Raw genomic sequence first — 15,656 nt, forward strand, 5'->3', positions numbered from 1 at the left:
ATACATAAAATTTACTTATAACCATTTATAGATATACAGTTCAGTGGTTTTAAATAAATTCACATTAGTGTGCAACCATCACCACCATCAATCTACAGAACTTTTTCATCTTCCCAAACTTAAATCCCATATCCATTAAACAATAACTCCCCAGGACCCCTTCCTCCAGCCCCTGGTAACCATTCTACTTTCTATCACTATGAATTTGACTACTCTAGCTATCTTGTATAAGTGAAATAATTCAGTATTTGTCCTTTTGTGTAGCTTATTTCACTTAGCATAATATCTTCAAGGTTCATTCATATTGTAATATGCACCAGAATTTCCTTTTTAAGGCTGAGCAATATTCCATTGTATGTATATGCCACCTCTTGTTTATCCATTTATCTGTCTATAGACAGTTCAGGTGCTTCCACAGGTTAGCTATTACAAATAATGCTGCTATAAACATGAGTGTACAAATATCTATTTGAGTCCCTGCTTTTGCTTCTTTTGAGTATATATCCAGAAGTAGAATTGCTGGGCCATATGGTCATTTTATCTCTAATTTTTTGAAGAACCACCATACTGGTTTCCATAGTGGCTGTACCATTTTATGTTCCCATCAGCAATGCACAAGGGTTCCAAGGTATCTCCACAAATTTGCCAACACTTGTTATTTTCTATTTTGTTATTATTATTATTATTATAGCCATCTTAATAGGTATGAAGTAGTATCTCGTTGTAGTTTTGATTTGCATTTCCCTAATGATTAAAGATTTTGAGCATCATTTCATATGCTTATTGGTCATTCGTATATTTTCTTTGGAAAAATGTTTATTGAAGTTCTTTGTCCATTTTTTAATCTGGTTGTTTGGTTTTTTAATTGTTGAACTGTAGGAGTTATTTATGTAGTCTGGCTATTTAACCCCTCATCAGATACAAGGTTTGCAAATATTTTCTTCCATTCCGTGGGTTGCCTTTTCACTCTGTTGATAGTATCCTAACTATAGTTTTCAGCTTTAATAATTTCAGAAATATAAATGATACAGGCTTCTTAAAAATCATTTGAAAGTTTATTTAAATGTTTAGCTTGTTTGGTTTTGTAAATTTTGACTAGTAAATTGTTAATTTTATTTTTTTCTTTCAGCCTTCTGAAGATGCCAAAACAAAAAACTAAAATTAAAATATTATAACTCAAAATTCACAAAATTAGGGAGGAAGTAGAGCAAGATGGTGGAATAAAAGGCTCCACAGATCATCTCCTCCACAAGAACACCAACTGAACAACTATCTACACAGAAGAAAAAAAAAAACACCTTCATAAAAGCCAAAAATCAGGTAAGCACTCATAGTACCTGGTTTTAACTTCATATCATTGAAAGAGGCACTGAAGAGACAGAAAAAACAGTCTTGAATCCCTGATGCCACCTCTCCAGTCCTGGCAGTGGAGGTGTGGTACAGAGAGCGTTTCTGGGCAGTGGGGGAGGGAGAACACAGCAATTGTGACACACTGAACTCAAGTGCTGTCCTGGTAGAGCAGAAAGGAAAACCAGACCAAACTGACACTCACCCACAAAGGAAGCACTTAAACCAGCCCTAGCCAGAAGAGAATCACTGATCCCAGTGGTCAGAGCTTGAGTTCCCACAAACCTTAGCACTGCCGACCAGTACTCTGTGTCTCCAAATAAACCTGAAAGGCAGTCTAGGCCTTTCTGCAACTTTTAGATGAGTCCTAATGCTGAACTAGGCCCAGAGATAGTAAAGTGGAGGGGCATGCAACATAGTGAGACACCAATTGGGGCAGCCAAGGGAGTGTCTAACTGGCATCATCCGTCCCCTAACCCCAGGCTGCACAGCTCACAGCTTCAAAAGAGACCCTCTTCTTTCTCCTGCTTGAGGAGAGGAGAGGGAAGAGTGGGGAGGACTTTGTCTCGCATCTTGGATACCAGCTCAGCCACAGTAGGAAAGAGCGCTGGTCAGTCATGAGGTCCCCATTCCAGGCCCTAGCTCCCAGATGACATTTCTACATACACCCTGGGCCAGAAGGGAACACGCTTCCTTGAAGGAAAGGACCCAGTCCTGGCAGCATTCATCCCCTGCTAACTGAAGAGCCCTTGGGCCCTGAATAACCAGTAGTGATACTCAGGTACTACATCAAGGGCCTTGGATGAGCCTCTGAGACTTGCTGGCTTCAGGTAATAGCATGAACATGAGGGGTAGAGCACCAAAGAAGCTCTTGGGGTCCCCGATTCCAGGACTTGATTATTGGATGGCTTTTCTGGATCTGCCCTGGGCCAGCGGAGAGTCCATTGCCCTGAAGGGTGAGTCCCACAACAGGCAGCATTCACCACAAGTTGACTTAAGAGCCTTTGGTCCTTAAGGGAACATCAGCAGTAGTCTGACAGTATTCCTGGTGGCCTGTGGTGGTGGTGGCTATGGGGTGAGGCTCCTCCTTTGGAAAGGGGAAGGAAGAGTGGGAAGGACTGCATCTTGTGGTTTAAGTGCCAGCTCAGCCACAGTACAATAAAACACTAGATAGGCTTCTAAGGTTTTTTACTCTGGTCCCTAACTCCCACATGGCATCACTGGACCCACAGGAACTTGGGGGACCTCGCTGCCCTGAAGGAAAGGAGACAGGCCTGGCTGGCTTTGCCACTGGCTGATTGTAGAGCCCCAGGGCCTTGAGCAAACACAGGCAGTTTCCAGAAAGTAGTTACAGTGGTGGGCCTTGGGCAAGACCCAGTGCTGTGCTGGCTTCAAGCCTGACCCAGCCCAGTCATAATGGTGGTGGCCACAAAGGTGCTTGTGTCCCTCCACCCATAGCTTTAGGGGGCTCAGAACAGAGAGAGAGAGAGAAAGAGAGAGAGAGAGAGACTGTATGTTTGGGAGAAAGTAAGAGAAGAGATCAAGAGTCTCTGCCTGGTAATCCAGAGAATTCTCCCGATCTTGTCCAAGACCATCAAGGCGGTACCTCTACAAGTCTGCAAGAACCACAGTGTTACTGGGCTTGGGGTGCCCCCTAAAGCAGATACAGCTTAGATCACAACACTCAAGTCCTTTAAAATATCTGGAAAGCCTTCCCAAGAAGGATTGGTACAAATAACCCCAGACAGTGAAGACTACAATAAATACTTAAACTCTTCAATGCCCAAACACCAAAGAACATCTACTAGCAACAATACCATCCAGGAAAACATGACCTCACCAAATGAACTAAATAAGGCACCAGAGGCCAATCCTGGAGAAACAGAGATATGAGACCTTTCAGACAGAGAATTCAAAATAGCTGTGTTGAGGAAACTGAAAGAAATTCAAGTTAACACAGAGAAGACATTTAAAATTCTATCAGATAAATTTATTAAAGAGATTGAAATAACAAAAAAGAACCAAGCAGAAATTCTGGAGCTGAAAAATGCAATTGGCATACTGAAGAATGCGCTAGAGTCCTTTAATAGCAGAACTGATCAAGCAGAAGAAAGAATTAGTGAGCTTGAAGACAGCCTATTTGAAAATGCACAGAGGAGACGAAAGAAAAAAAGAATAAAAAACAATGAAGCATGCCTACAGGACCTAGAAAATAGCTTCAATAGGGAAAATCTTGAGTTATTGGCCTTAAAGAGGAGGTAGAGAAAGGGATAGGGGTAGAAAGTTTATTCAAGGAGATAATAACAGAGAATTTCCCAAACCTAGAGAAAAATATCAGTATCTACATATAAGAAGCTTATACAACACCAAGCAGATTTAACCCAAATAAGACTACCTCAAGGCATTTAATAGTCAAACTCCCAAAGGTCAAGGATAAAGAAAGAATTGTAAAAGAAGTAAGAGAAGAGAAACAAATAGAATAAAATGGAGCTCTAATATGTCTCGCATCAGACTTTTCAGTGGAAACCTCACAACCCAGGACAGAGTGGCATGACATATTTAAAGTGCTGAAGAAAAAAAAAAACTTTTGCCCTAGAATAGTATATTTGATTAAAATATCCTTCAAACACAAAGGAGAAATAAGACTTACCCAGACAAACAAAAGCTGAGGAATTTCATCAACACCAGACCTGTCCTACAAGAAATGTTAAAGGGAGTACTTAAATCAGAAAGAAAAGGACATTGATGAACAATAAGCAATCACCAGAAGGTACAAAACTCAGTGATAATAGTAAGTACACAAAAAAACACAGAATATAATAACACTGTAACTGTTATACTCTTATGCTAAGTAGAGAGACTAAACGATGAACCAATCAAAAATAGTAACTACAACAACTTTTCAAGACATAGTGCAATTATATATATAAATATATGTATATACATATATATAAATATATATGTATATAAATATATATATAAATATATATGTATATAAATATATAAAAATATATATGTATATAAAAATATATGTATATAAATATATATGTATATAATATATGTATATATATAAATATATGTATATAAATATATATAAAAATATATATGTATATAAACATATATATATAGAGAGAGAGAGAGAGAAACAACTGGCTCATGCCTGTAATCCCAGTACTTTGGGAGGTCAAGGAGGGTGGATCACTTGAGGCCAGGAGTTCAAGGCCAGCTTGGGCAACATGGAAAACCCTGTCTCTCCAAATAATTTTTAAAAATAAGCTTAGTGTGGTGGTGTGCACCTGTGTGGTTTCAGCTACTAGGGAGGATGAGGTGGGAGGATTGCTTGAGCCTTGGAGGCAGAGGTTGCAGTGAGTCAAGATCACGCCATTGCACTCTAGCCTGGGCAACAAAGCAAGACCCTGTCTCAAAAAAATAAATAAATAGAAACAACAAAAAGTTAAAAAGTGGGCAGATGAAGTTAAGCCACAGAGTTTTTATTTTCTTTTTGAAATGGAGTCTCACTCTGTCACCCAGGCTGGAATGCAGTGGCACGATCTCAGCTCACTGCAACCTCCGCCTCCCAGGTTCAAGAGATTCTCCTGTCTCAGCCTCCCGAGTAGCTGGGATTACAGCTGCACACCACCATGCCTGGCTAATTTTTGTATTTTTAGTAGAGCCAGGGTTTCGCCATGTTGGCCAGGCTGGTCTCAAACTCCTGACCTCAAGTGATCCGCCCACCTCAGCCTCCCAAAGTCCTGGGATTATAGGCATGAGCCACCACACCCAGCCTATTAGTTTTCTTTTTGCTTGTCTGCTTATTTATGCAAACACTGTTAAATTTTTATCAAGCTAAAATAAATGGGTTATAAGATAGTATTTGTAAACCTCATACCAAAAAACATACAATGGATACACAAAATATAAAAAGTAAGAGTCCAAATCATATCACCAGAGAAAATCACCTTCACTAAAAGAGGAAGGAAAGAAAGAAGGAAGAGAAGACCACAAAACAACCAGACTACAAATAGCAAAATGATAGCAGTAAGTCCTTACTTATTATAATAACACTGAATGTAAATGGACTAAACTGTCTTATGAAAATACGTACACTGGCTAGATGTAAAAACAAGACCCATCGATCTGTTGCCTACAAAAAAACAAAACAACAGCAACAAAAAACACTTCACCTGTAAAAACACACATAGACTGAAAATAAAGGGATAGAAAAAGATATTCCATGACAATGGAAACTAAAAAAAACAGGAGTTGCTACACTTATATCAGACAAAATAGATTTTAAGACCAAAACTCTAAGAAGAGACAAAGAAAGCCACTATACAATGAGAAAGGAGTCAACTAGCAAAATAATATAACAATTTTAAATATATATGCACCCAACAGTGAAGCACCCAGATATATAAAGAAAATATTACTAGTGGTAAAGAGAGAGATACACCCCAACACAATAATAGCTAGAGACTTCAACGCCCCACTTTCAGCATTGAATAGATCTTCCAGACAAAAAATCAACAGACACCATTAGTCTTACTCTGCACTAGAGACCAAGTGGATCTAATAGATATTTACAGAACACTTCATCCAACAGCTGTAGAATACGCATTCGTTTCCTCAGCACATGGATCATTCTCAAGGATAGAGTATATGTTAGGTCACAAAACAAGTCTGAAAACATTCAAAAATTGAAATAATATCAAGCATCTTCTCTGACCACAGTGGAATATAACTAGAAATTAATAACAAGAGGAATTTTGGAAACTATATAAATACATGGAAATTAAACAATATGCTCCTGAATGACCAGTGGGTCAATGAAGACATTTTAAAAAATTGAAAAATTTCTTCAAACAAATGATAATGGAAAAACAAAATACTAAAACCTCTGGGATACAGCAAAAGCAGTATTGAGAGGGAAGTTTATAGCTGTAAGTGCCCACATCAAAAAAAGGGCAAAAACCTCAAATAAACAATCTAGTGATGCATCTTAAAGGAATAGAAAAGCAAGAGCAAGCCAAACCCAAAATTAGTAGAAGAAAAGAAATACTAAGGACCAGAACAGAAATAAATGAAATTGAGATGAAGAAAAAAATACAAAACATCAATAAAACAAAAAGTTGGTTTTTTAAAAAGTTAAACAAAATTGACAAACCTCTAGCCAAACTAAAAGACAGAAAATCCAAATAAATAAAATCAGAAATGAAAAAGGAGACATTTACAACTGATACTGCAGAAATTCAAAGTATCATCAGTGGTTACTACAAGCAACTATATGACAATAAATTGGAAAATCTAGAAGAAATGGACAAATGTCTATATACATAAAACCAACCAAGACTGAATCAGAAAGAAATTCAAAACCTAAACAGACCAAGAACAAGTAATGAGATCGAAGCCATAATAAAAAGTCTTCCAGTAAAGAAAAGCCCAGGACCTGATGGCTTCACTGCTGAATTCTACCAAACATTTAAAGAAGAACTAATACCAATCCTTCTTGAATTATTCCAAAAAATAGAAGAGAAAGTAATACTTCCAAATTCATTCTACAAGGCCAATATTACCCTGATACCAAAACCAGACGAAGACACATCAAAAAAAGAAAAACTACTGATGAATATTGATGCAAAAATCCTCAAGAAAATACTAGCAAACCGAATTCAACAATACGTTAGAAAGATCATTCATCATGGCTAAGTGGAATTTATCCCTGGATGCAAGAATGGTTCAACACATGCAAATCAATCAATGTGATACATCATATCAACAGAATGAAGGATAAAAACCACAGGATTATTTCAATTGATCCTGAAAAAGCATTTGATAAAGTTCAACGTCCCGTTATGATAAAATCCCTCAAAAACCTGGGGATAGAAGGAACATATCTCAACATAATAAAAGCTACATATGACAGACCCACGGTATCATACTGAATGGGGAAAAACTGAAAGCCTTTCCTCTAAGATCTGGAATATGGCAAGGATGCCCACTGTCACCACTGTTATTTAACATAGTACTGGAAATCCTAACTAGAGCAATCAGACAAGAGAAAGCTATGAAGGGCACCCAAATTAGAAAGGAAGAAGTCAAATTATCCTTGTTTGCAGATGACATAATCTTATATTTGGAAAAACCTACTAAAGACTCCACAAGAAAACTATTAGAACTGAGAAACAAATTCAGTAAATTTGCAGGATACAAAATCAACACACAAAAATCAGTAGCATTTCTATATGCCATAGGTGAACAATATGAAAAAGAAATTCAAAAAGTAATCCCACTTATACACATAAAATTAAATACCCAGAAATTTACTTGCCAAAGAAGTGAAAGATCTCTATAATGAAAACTACAAAATACTGAAAGAAATTGAAGGGGACACCAAAAAATGGAAAAATATTCCATGTTCATGGATTGGAAGAACCAATATTGTTACAACGTCCATACCACCCAAAGCAATCTACAGATTCAATGCAATCCCTATCTAAATACTAATGATATCCTTCCCCAGAATAAAAAAAATTCTAAAATTTATATGGAACCACAAAAGTCCCAGAATAACCAAAGCTATCCTAAGCAAAAGGAACAAAACTGGAGGAATTACATTACCTGACTTTGAATTATACTACAGAGCTATAGTAACCAAAACAGCATGGTACTGGCACAGAAAAGACAATAGCCCTATGGAACAGAATAGAGAACCCAGAAACAAATCCACATGCCTAGAGTGAAGTCATGTTTGACAAAAGTACCAAGAGCACACACTGGGGAAAAGACAGTCTCTTCAATAGATGGCACTGGGAAAACTGGATATCCATATGCAGAAGAGTGAAACTAGACCCCTATCTCTCACCATATAAAAAAATCAAATAAAAAGAGTGGATTAAAAGACTTAAATCTGGCTGGGCAAGGTGGCTCACACCTATAATCCCAGCACTTTGGGAGGCCAAGGCAGGTGGGTCACTGGAGGTCAGGAGTTCAAGACCAGCCTGGCCAACATGGTGAAACTCTGTCTCTACTAAAAATCCAAAAAAATTAGCTAGGCATGGTGGTGGGCACCTGTAGTCCCAGCTACTTGGGAGGCTGAAGCAGGAGAATTGCTTGAACCCAGGAGGCAGAGGTTGCGGTGAGCCAAGATTGTGCCACTGCACTCCAGCCTGGGTGACAGAGTGAGTCTCTGTCTCAAAAAAAAAAAAAAAAAAAAAATACTTAAATCTAAGACCTGAAACTATGAAACTGCTTCAAGTCAAAATTGGAGAAAATCTCTAGGGCATTGGTCTGGGCAAAAATTTCTTGAGTCCCACAAGTACAGGCAACCAAAACAAACATGGACAAATGAGATAACATCAAGTTACAAAGCTTCTGCACAGCAAAGAATACAATCAACAAAATGAAGAGACAACCCACAGAATCGGAGAAAATATTTGCAAAATACTCCCCTGACAGGGGATTAACAACCAGAATATATAAGGAGCTCATACAACTCTATAGGAAAAAAAATCTAACAACCCAAACAAAAAATGGGTAAAACATTTGAACAGACATATCTCAAAAGAAGACATACAAATGGCAAAGAAGCATATGAAATGGTGCTCAACATTACTGATCATCAGAGAAATGCAAATCAAAACTACAATGAGATACCATCTCACCCCTGTTAAAATGGCTTATATACAAAAGACAGGCAATAACAAATGTTTGTGAGGATGTGGGTAAAAGGGAACCCTTGTATTCTGTTGGTGGGAATGTAAATTAGTAGAATCACTAGGGAGACTTTGGAGGTTCCTCAAAAAACTGATCATTGAGCTACCATAGGATCCAGCAATTCCACTGCTGGGTATATCCCCCAAAGAAAGGAAATCATTATATCAAAGAGATATCTGCACTCCTATGTTTGCTGCAGCACTGTTTACAATAGCTAGGATTTGGAAGCAACCTAAGTGTCCATCAACAGATGAATGGATAAAGAAAATGTGGTACTTGGCCGGGAGCAGTGGCTCACACCTGTAATCCCAGCACTTTGGGAGGCCGAGGCAGGTGGATCACGAGGTCAGGAATTCGAGACCAGCCTGGTCAACATGGTGAAACCCCATCTCTACTAAAAATACAAAAATTAGTAGCCGGGCATGGTGGCGCATGCTTGTAATCCCAGCTACTCGGGAGGCTGAGACAGGAGAATCGCTTGAACCCAGGAGGGAGATGTTGTGGTGAGCTGAGATCACACCATTGCACTGCAGCCTGGGCAACAAATGTGAAACTCTGTCTCAAAAAAAAAGAAAGAAAAAAGAAAATGTGATACTTATACACAATGAAGTACTATTCAGCCATAAAAAAAGGATGATAACCAGTCATTTGCAACATGGATGGAACTGGAGATCATTATGTTAAGGAAAACAAGCCAGGCACAGAAAGACAAACATCGTATGTTCTCACTTACTTGTGGGATCTAAACATCAAAACAATTGAACTCATGGACACAGAGAGTAGAAAAATGGTTGCCAGAGGCTGGGAAAGATAGTGGGGGAATGGGGGGAGATGAGGATGGTTAATGAGTGCCAAAAAAATGGAACAAATGAATAAGACCTACTATTTGATAGGATAACAGGGTGACTATAGTCTATAATAACTTAAATGTATATTTTAAAATAACATATGAAGTGTATCATATTGTTTGTAACTCAAATAACAAATGCTTGAAGGATGGATTTTTTAAAAAAGAATCTCATCCACTGGTGAAAAAATTTCACTAAATTAAATAAGTATGAAATACATTTAAATAAGTATTTAAAGGGTGTTTGTATAAGTTTGTAGCATTTATGCTTCTGAAATTATTAAAACTTAAAACTACACTAAGACTTTTGGGACACTGTGTTTTAACTGTACAATCCTGGTCATGGATGTATGGGTACACTACATAACTACACAGTTTTTTTTTTTTTTTTTTTTGAGATGGAGTGTTGCTCAGTTGCCCAGGCTGGAGTGCAGTGGCGCAATCTTGGCTCACTGCAACTTCTGCCTTCAGGGTTCAAGCGATTCTTGTGCCTCAGTCTCCCAAGTAGCTGGGATTACAGGTATGAGCCACCAGGCCTGGCTACTTTTTTGTATTTTTAGTAGAGATGGGTTTTCGCTATTGATATGGTTTGGCTGGGTCTCCACCCAATCTCATCTTGAATTGTAGCTCCCATAATTCTCTCGTATAGTGGGACAGACCCAGTGGGAGATAACTGAATCATGGGGGTGGTTTCCCCCATACTGTTCTCGTGGTAGTAAATAAGTCTCACAAGAGCTGATGGTTTTATAAGAGGAAACCCCTTTCACTTGGCTGTCATTCTCTTCTCCTGTCTGCTGCCATGTGAGACGTGCCTTTCACCTTCTGCCATGATTGTGAGGCCTCCCCAGCCACATGGAACTGTGAGTCCATTACACCTCTTTCTTTTGTAAATTGCCCAGTCCCAGGTATGTCTTTATCAGCAGTATTAAAGCAGACTAATACAGCTATGTTGGCCAGGCTGGTTTCAAACTCTTGGCCTCAAGTGATCTGCCTGCCTCAGCCTCCCAAAGTGCTGAGATTACAAATGTGAACCACTGTGCCCAGTCTACACAATTCTTTGGACTCTTTTGGACATTTGAAATTTTTCACAATAAAATATTCGGAAAAATTTGGGTCAAGAGATATAATTTAATTATGAGAAATTAATAAAGATATATGAAAAAGGCTAAGCATAGAAGCAAAGTGATTATCAACATTATTATACCCAAGACAAATTCTTGCTACAGTTTAGTCCTCCTTTCAGGAACTTTTTTCCAAGATCTATATTTATGACCAAGAAGTGTGTCTTATATCCAGGAAGCTTTTTTTTTTCTTTCTTTCTTTCTTTTTGCCGTAAAGAATGACTGCAACACTTCCTAAGATGCTTGGGCATGTTAGATAGCTACTTTGTGAACTCATTCAGCTGTTCGTCATGTATTCAGTAAGTATTTCCTATGTGCCAGGCACAGTACACAGCAGTGGAGATACGATCATAAAACGCACAATCTTTAACTAACTGACTTTATAGTCAAGCTGAAGAGAGAGAGGAGGGCAGAAAAATAGAGTCTTATGACAAAGTGTAAAGTGCTATATAGCATGTTCAGCATTATAGCACTATTGTATTACAGCATATTATGGAACCACAAAAGAATAGAATGCAATCCAACCTTGCAAATACAATAATGGCCTCCCTGAATAAGTGAGAGGTGTTAGCGGTGGGGAGAAGGTATAGAAATTAACCAGGTAAAGAGGGGATTGATGAATGCCTCAATTAGAGGGAATCCCATAGGCAAAGTCTCAGAGGTGCCTGGTAATATGGTACATCTGAGAAAGAACAAGGAACTACTGGTGAAAGCAAGTAGATGTCTGGAATAGGATGCTGATGCCCTGGTAAGAGAAGAAATTTAAGACATTCACAAAAGTAATCCATTCCCAGCTGAAAGTGGAAAAAAAGCCAACGTATTTATCTGATTATTTCAGTTAAAAATAAAGGTTTTTTAAATTTTATTTGGCTTCACTTTATGAATGCTTTGAAACAAAATTTTAAAGTTTGAATTATCCAAATTCAGTATAATTGCTTTAACTTGCCATTGCATTCCGCAAATGGGAAAATAGGGTGAATGATGAAAACCACTAAATACACACATGGATGACATGGATACACAATGAGTGAGGTACACAAGGAAACTTTTTACCAGTGATCCTCAAACTTCAGTGAGCACAAGTGGACTACTTTAAAAGCCATTTTCTATCTTTCATCCTTGAGACTCTGACTTGAAAGATCTATGGTGGAGTCCAGGATTCTGAATTTTTAACAAGACCACAAGTGATTCTTTTAACTATTTGCAATAGAAATTTTAAACCTAAACTAAATTAGAGAGAATACTATAACATTACCCACATACTCCTCACTCACCTTCCATAAATAAACATATGGCCAGTCTTGTTTCATCTACACTGCCACTCATTTACCCTTCATCCTAATTTATTTTTAAAATAATCCCAAATATCCTGACATTTTATCCACTAACAGTTCAGTTTGTATCTCTAAAAAGAATGAATATTTTTAGCACTATCACAATACAATAATCACACCTAAAGACCCAAAGTTATCCTAATGTAACTGGTCCAGTCTCAGAAAAACTGGACTTGAGAAAGAGGGTAACAAGTCAGTGTCTAAGTGGACTACTTGGGAAGACATAACTTAATTTAGTTCATCGTAGATTCAAACTCTTTGTTCAAGAACAAGCAAGCTATTCAGTTATGTTTCTGAAACTGTTACCTTAAATATTCAAAAAATGTATTTATGGAAAGCATACAATTAACATACTGAATTGAATTTTAAAAACTTTTTCAGGGTTATTGATCAAAATTTTTAAGGAAAAAGAAGTTGCTTTGTTAAATACATTTTTACACCTTATCAAACCTCAAAGAGGAAAGAACAAATTGCTCAATTTGCTTTTCCTCCAGAGTTACTTGGATTTCACAGAGTTTAAAAATATTTTTCTCAATGAACCTCAGAAAAGTTTCTCAGAGTAATGAAGAACACAAAATGTGCCCTGATAACTTCCTCACAATTTAATTAACTCCAAATGCTAAAGAATCTTGCTATTTATATCTATAGAATACAATTTGAATATCAAGGTTAGAGAAATCTGATTCCTTCAGTCATACTTCAGCTCCTTTCTTTTACCTGTTTTATCATCCCCAATCAGAACCAATATTTATAAAGTTCAAGTCAGTATTTCCTTGACATTTTTATCTCCTTTCATCTGTTGCTTTAAAAACAAAAGGGAACAAAACTTAATACAGAAAAATAAAAGAAAGGAGAAGCAGCTGCAATGCTGAGCAGAAGAGGCAGGAACCAGAACTGGAGCAGTAGCTGGGTGGGCACCATGGCTGGGATCGCCACCATGGAGGAAGTGAAGTGCAATATCCAGGTTCTGCAGCAGCAGGCAGATGATGCAGAGGAGAGAGCTGAGGGCCTCCAGTGAGAAGTTGAGGAAGAAAAGTGGGCCGGAAACAGGCTGAGGCTGAGGTGGCCTCCTTGAATCGTAGGATCCAGCAGGTTGAAGAGGAGCTGGACCATGCTCAGGAGCACCTGACCACTGCCCTGCAAAAGCTGGAAGAAGAGGGAAAAGCTGCTGATGAGAGTGAAAGAGATATGAAGGTTATTGAAAACTAGGCCTTGCTGAGGCCCGGGAATGGCGTAACCCCCGGGAGGCAGAGCTTGCAGTGAGCCGAGATCGCGCCACTGCACTCCAGCCTGGGCGACAAAGTGAGACTCCGTCTCAAAACAAACATACAAACAAACAAATAAAACCAGGCCTTAAAAGATGAAGAAAAGGGCCCAGCGCAGTGGCTCAAACCTGTAATCCCAGCACTTTGGGAGGCCAAGCCAGGCGAATCACGAGGTCAAGAGTTTGAGACCATCCTGGCCAACATGGTGAATCCCTGTCTCTACTAAAAATACAAAAAATTAGCTGGGCGTGGTGGCACACGCCTGTAGTTCCAGCTACTCGGAAGGCTGAGGCAGGAGAATCGCTTGAACCCAGGAGGCGGAGGTTGCAGTGAGCTGAGATCGCGCCACCTCACTCCAGCCTGGCGAGACAGTGAGACTCCGTCTTAAACAAACAAACAAAAAGATGGAACTCCAGGAAATCCAACTCAAAGAAGCTAAGCATATTGCAGAAGAGGCAGATAGGAAATATGAAGAGGTGGCTCGTAAGTTGGTGATCATTGAAGGAGACTTGGAATGCACAGAGGAACGAGCTGAGCTGGCAGAGTCCCGCTGCCAAGAGACAGATGAGCAGATCAGACTGATGGACCAGAACCTGAAGTGTCTAAGTGATGCTGAAGAAAAATACTCTCAAAAAGAAGGCATATATGAGGAAGAGATCAAGATTCTCACTGATAAACTCAAGGAGGCAGAGACCCGTGCTGAGTTTACTGAGAGATTGGTAGCCAAGCTGGAAAAGACAACTGATGACTTGGAATATAAACTGAAATGCAACAAAGAGGAGAACCTCTGTACACAAAGGATGCTGTACCAGACTCTGCTTGACCTGAATGAGATGTAGAACACCCCAGTCCTACCCTGCTGCTGCTCCTCCCTTTGTCTCTGACTCCGCCTGAGGCCGGCCTGCCCGAAGCTGATCTTCAACTGAGAGCTGATCTTTAATTTGGGGGCTGCTTTCTACTTTCGTGGCCCCCTCCTCCCCTGTTTCTTTTTTGCCAAACTGTCTCTGCCTCTTCCTGGAGACTGCAGCTGGGCTAAAGGCTGAGCACCTTTGGAAACAACATTTAAGGGAATGTGAGCACAATGCATAGTGTCTTTAAAAGCATGTTATGATGTGCAAGTGTCTTTAAAAGCATGTTATGATGTGCACATTTTGTAATTACCTTTTTTGTTGTTTTGTAGCAACCATTTGCAAAACATTCCAAATAATTCCACAGCTCTGAAGCAGCAATCTAATCCCTTTCTCACTTTCGGAAGGTGACTTTTCAGCTAAATGCATATTGCCCTCTCCATAGAGGAGAGGAAAAAGTATAGGCCTGCCTTACTGAGAGCCAAACAGAGCCCAGGAAAAGACTCCACTATGAGAAACCTCATTGCTCTGTACAAAATACCAGCCAAACCAGAAAGGTGATTCCAGGAGGAGTTAGCCAAACAACAACAACAAAAAAACAAAAAAGATATTTTAAAGCTGAAAACCTGGCTGGGTGCCGTGGCTCACGCCTGTATTCCCACCAGTTTGGGAGGCCAAGGCAGGTGGATCACAAGGTCAGGAGTTTGAGACCAGCCTGACCAACATGGTAAAACCCCGTCTCTACTAAAAATACAAAAATTAGCCAGGCGTGGTGGCGTGTGCCTGTAATCCCAGCTACTCAGGAGGCTGAGGCAGGAGAATCACTTGAACCCAGGAGGCGGAAGTTTCAGTGAGCCTAGATCATGTACTGTACTCCAGCCTGGGCGACAGAGCGAGACTCTGTCTCAAAAAAAACAAAGAAAGATATCTTTGGACAACGTTATTTCAAATTTTTTTTCATTAGAAGTGACCAAATTAAGATGGTAAGACCTCTGAGACCAAATTTTTGTCCTCCCAACTGCTTACAGAATGGATCACTTGCCCCTTAGGTTGCGGTGACTACTTAATTGCTTTCCTACCTTCTTGAAAGAAAGAAAGATTATGTTTTTGCCACTGATTTAGCCATGTGAAACTCATCTCATTAGCCTTTTCTGGGTTTGAAGCTGCTATCTCTAAAAGTG

At 39.1% G+C, this 15,656-nt stretch overlaps 1 protein-coding gene and 1 long non-coding RNA gene across 3 annotated transcripts in view; one reads left to right on the forward strand and one right to left on the reverse strand.

The window, feature by feature from the left end:
• Positions 1–11,236: 11,236 nt before the first annotated feature.
• The window catches only part of LOC129523636 (uncharacterized), a 67,911-nt gene continuing 63,491 nt past the window's right edge, over positions 11,237–15,656 (reverse strand). For both annotated transcript variants that reach the window (XR_008667191.1, XR_008667190.2), the window contains one exon: positions 11,237–13,508. This is a non-coding gene — a long non-coding RNA (uncharacterized lncRNA). The remainder of the gene's footprint in view (positions 13,509–15,656) is intronic.
• LOC101145089 (tropomyosin alpha-3 chain-like) lies at positions 13,282–14,466 on the forward strand. The gene is given in 3 exon segments (XM_055346902.1): positions 13,282–13,399; positions 13,402–13,556; positions 13,996–14,466. Coding segments are annotated over 3 exon segments (744 nt in total).

Source organism: Gorilla gorilla, chromosome 6 (genome assembly GCF_029281585.2).
Source record: "Gorilla gorilla gorilla isolate KB3781 chromosome 6, NHGRI_mGorGor1-v2.1_pri, whole genome shotgun sequence".
NCBI classification, from domain to species: Eukaryota; Metazoa; Chordata; class Mammalia; order Primates; family Hominidae; genus Gorilla; species Gorilla gorilla.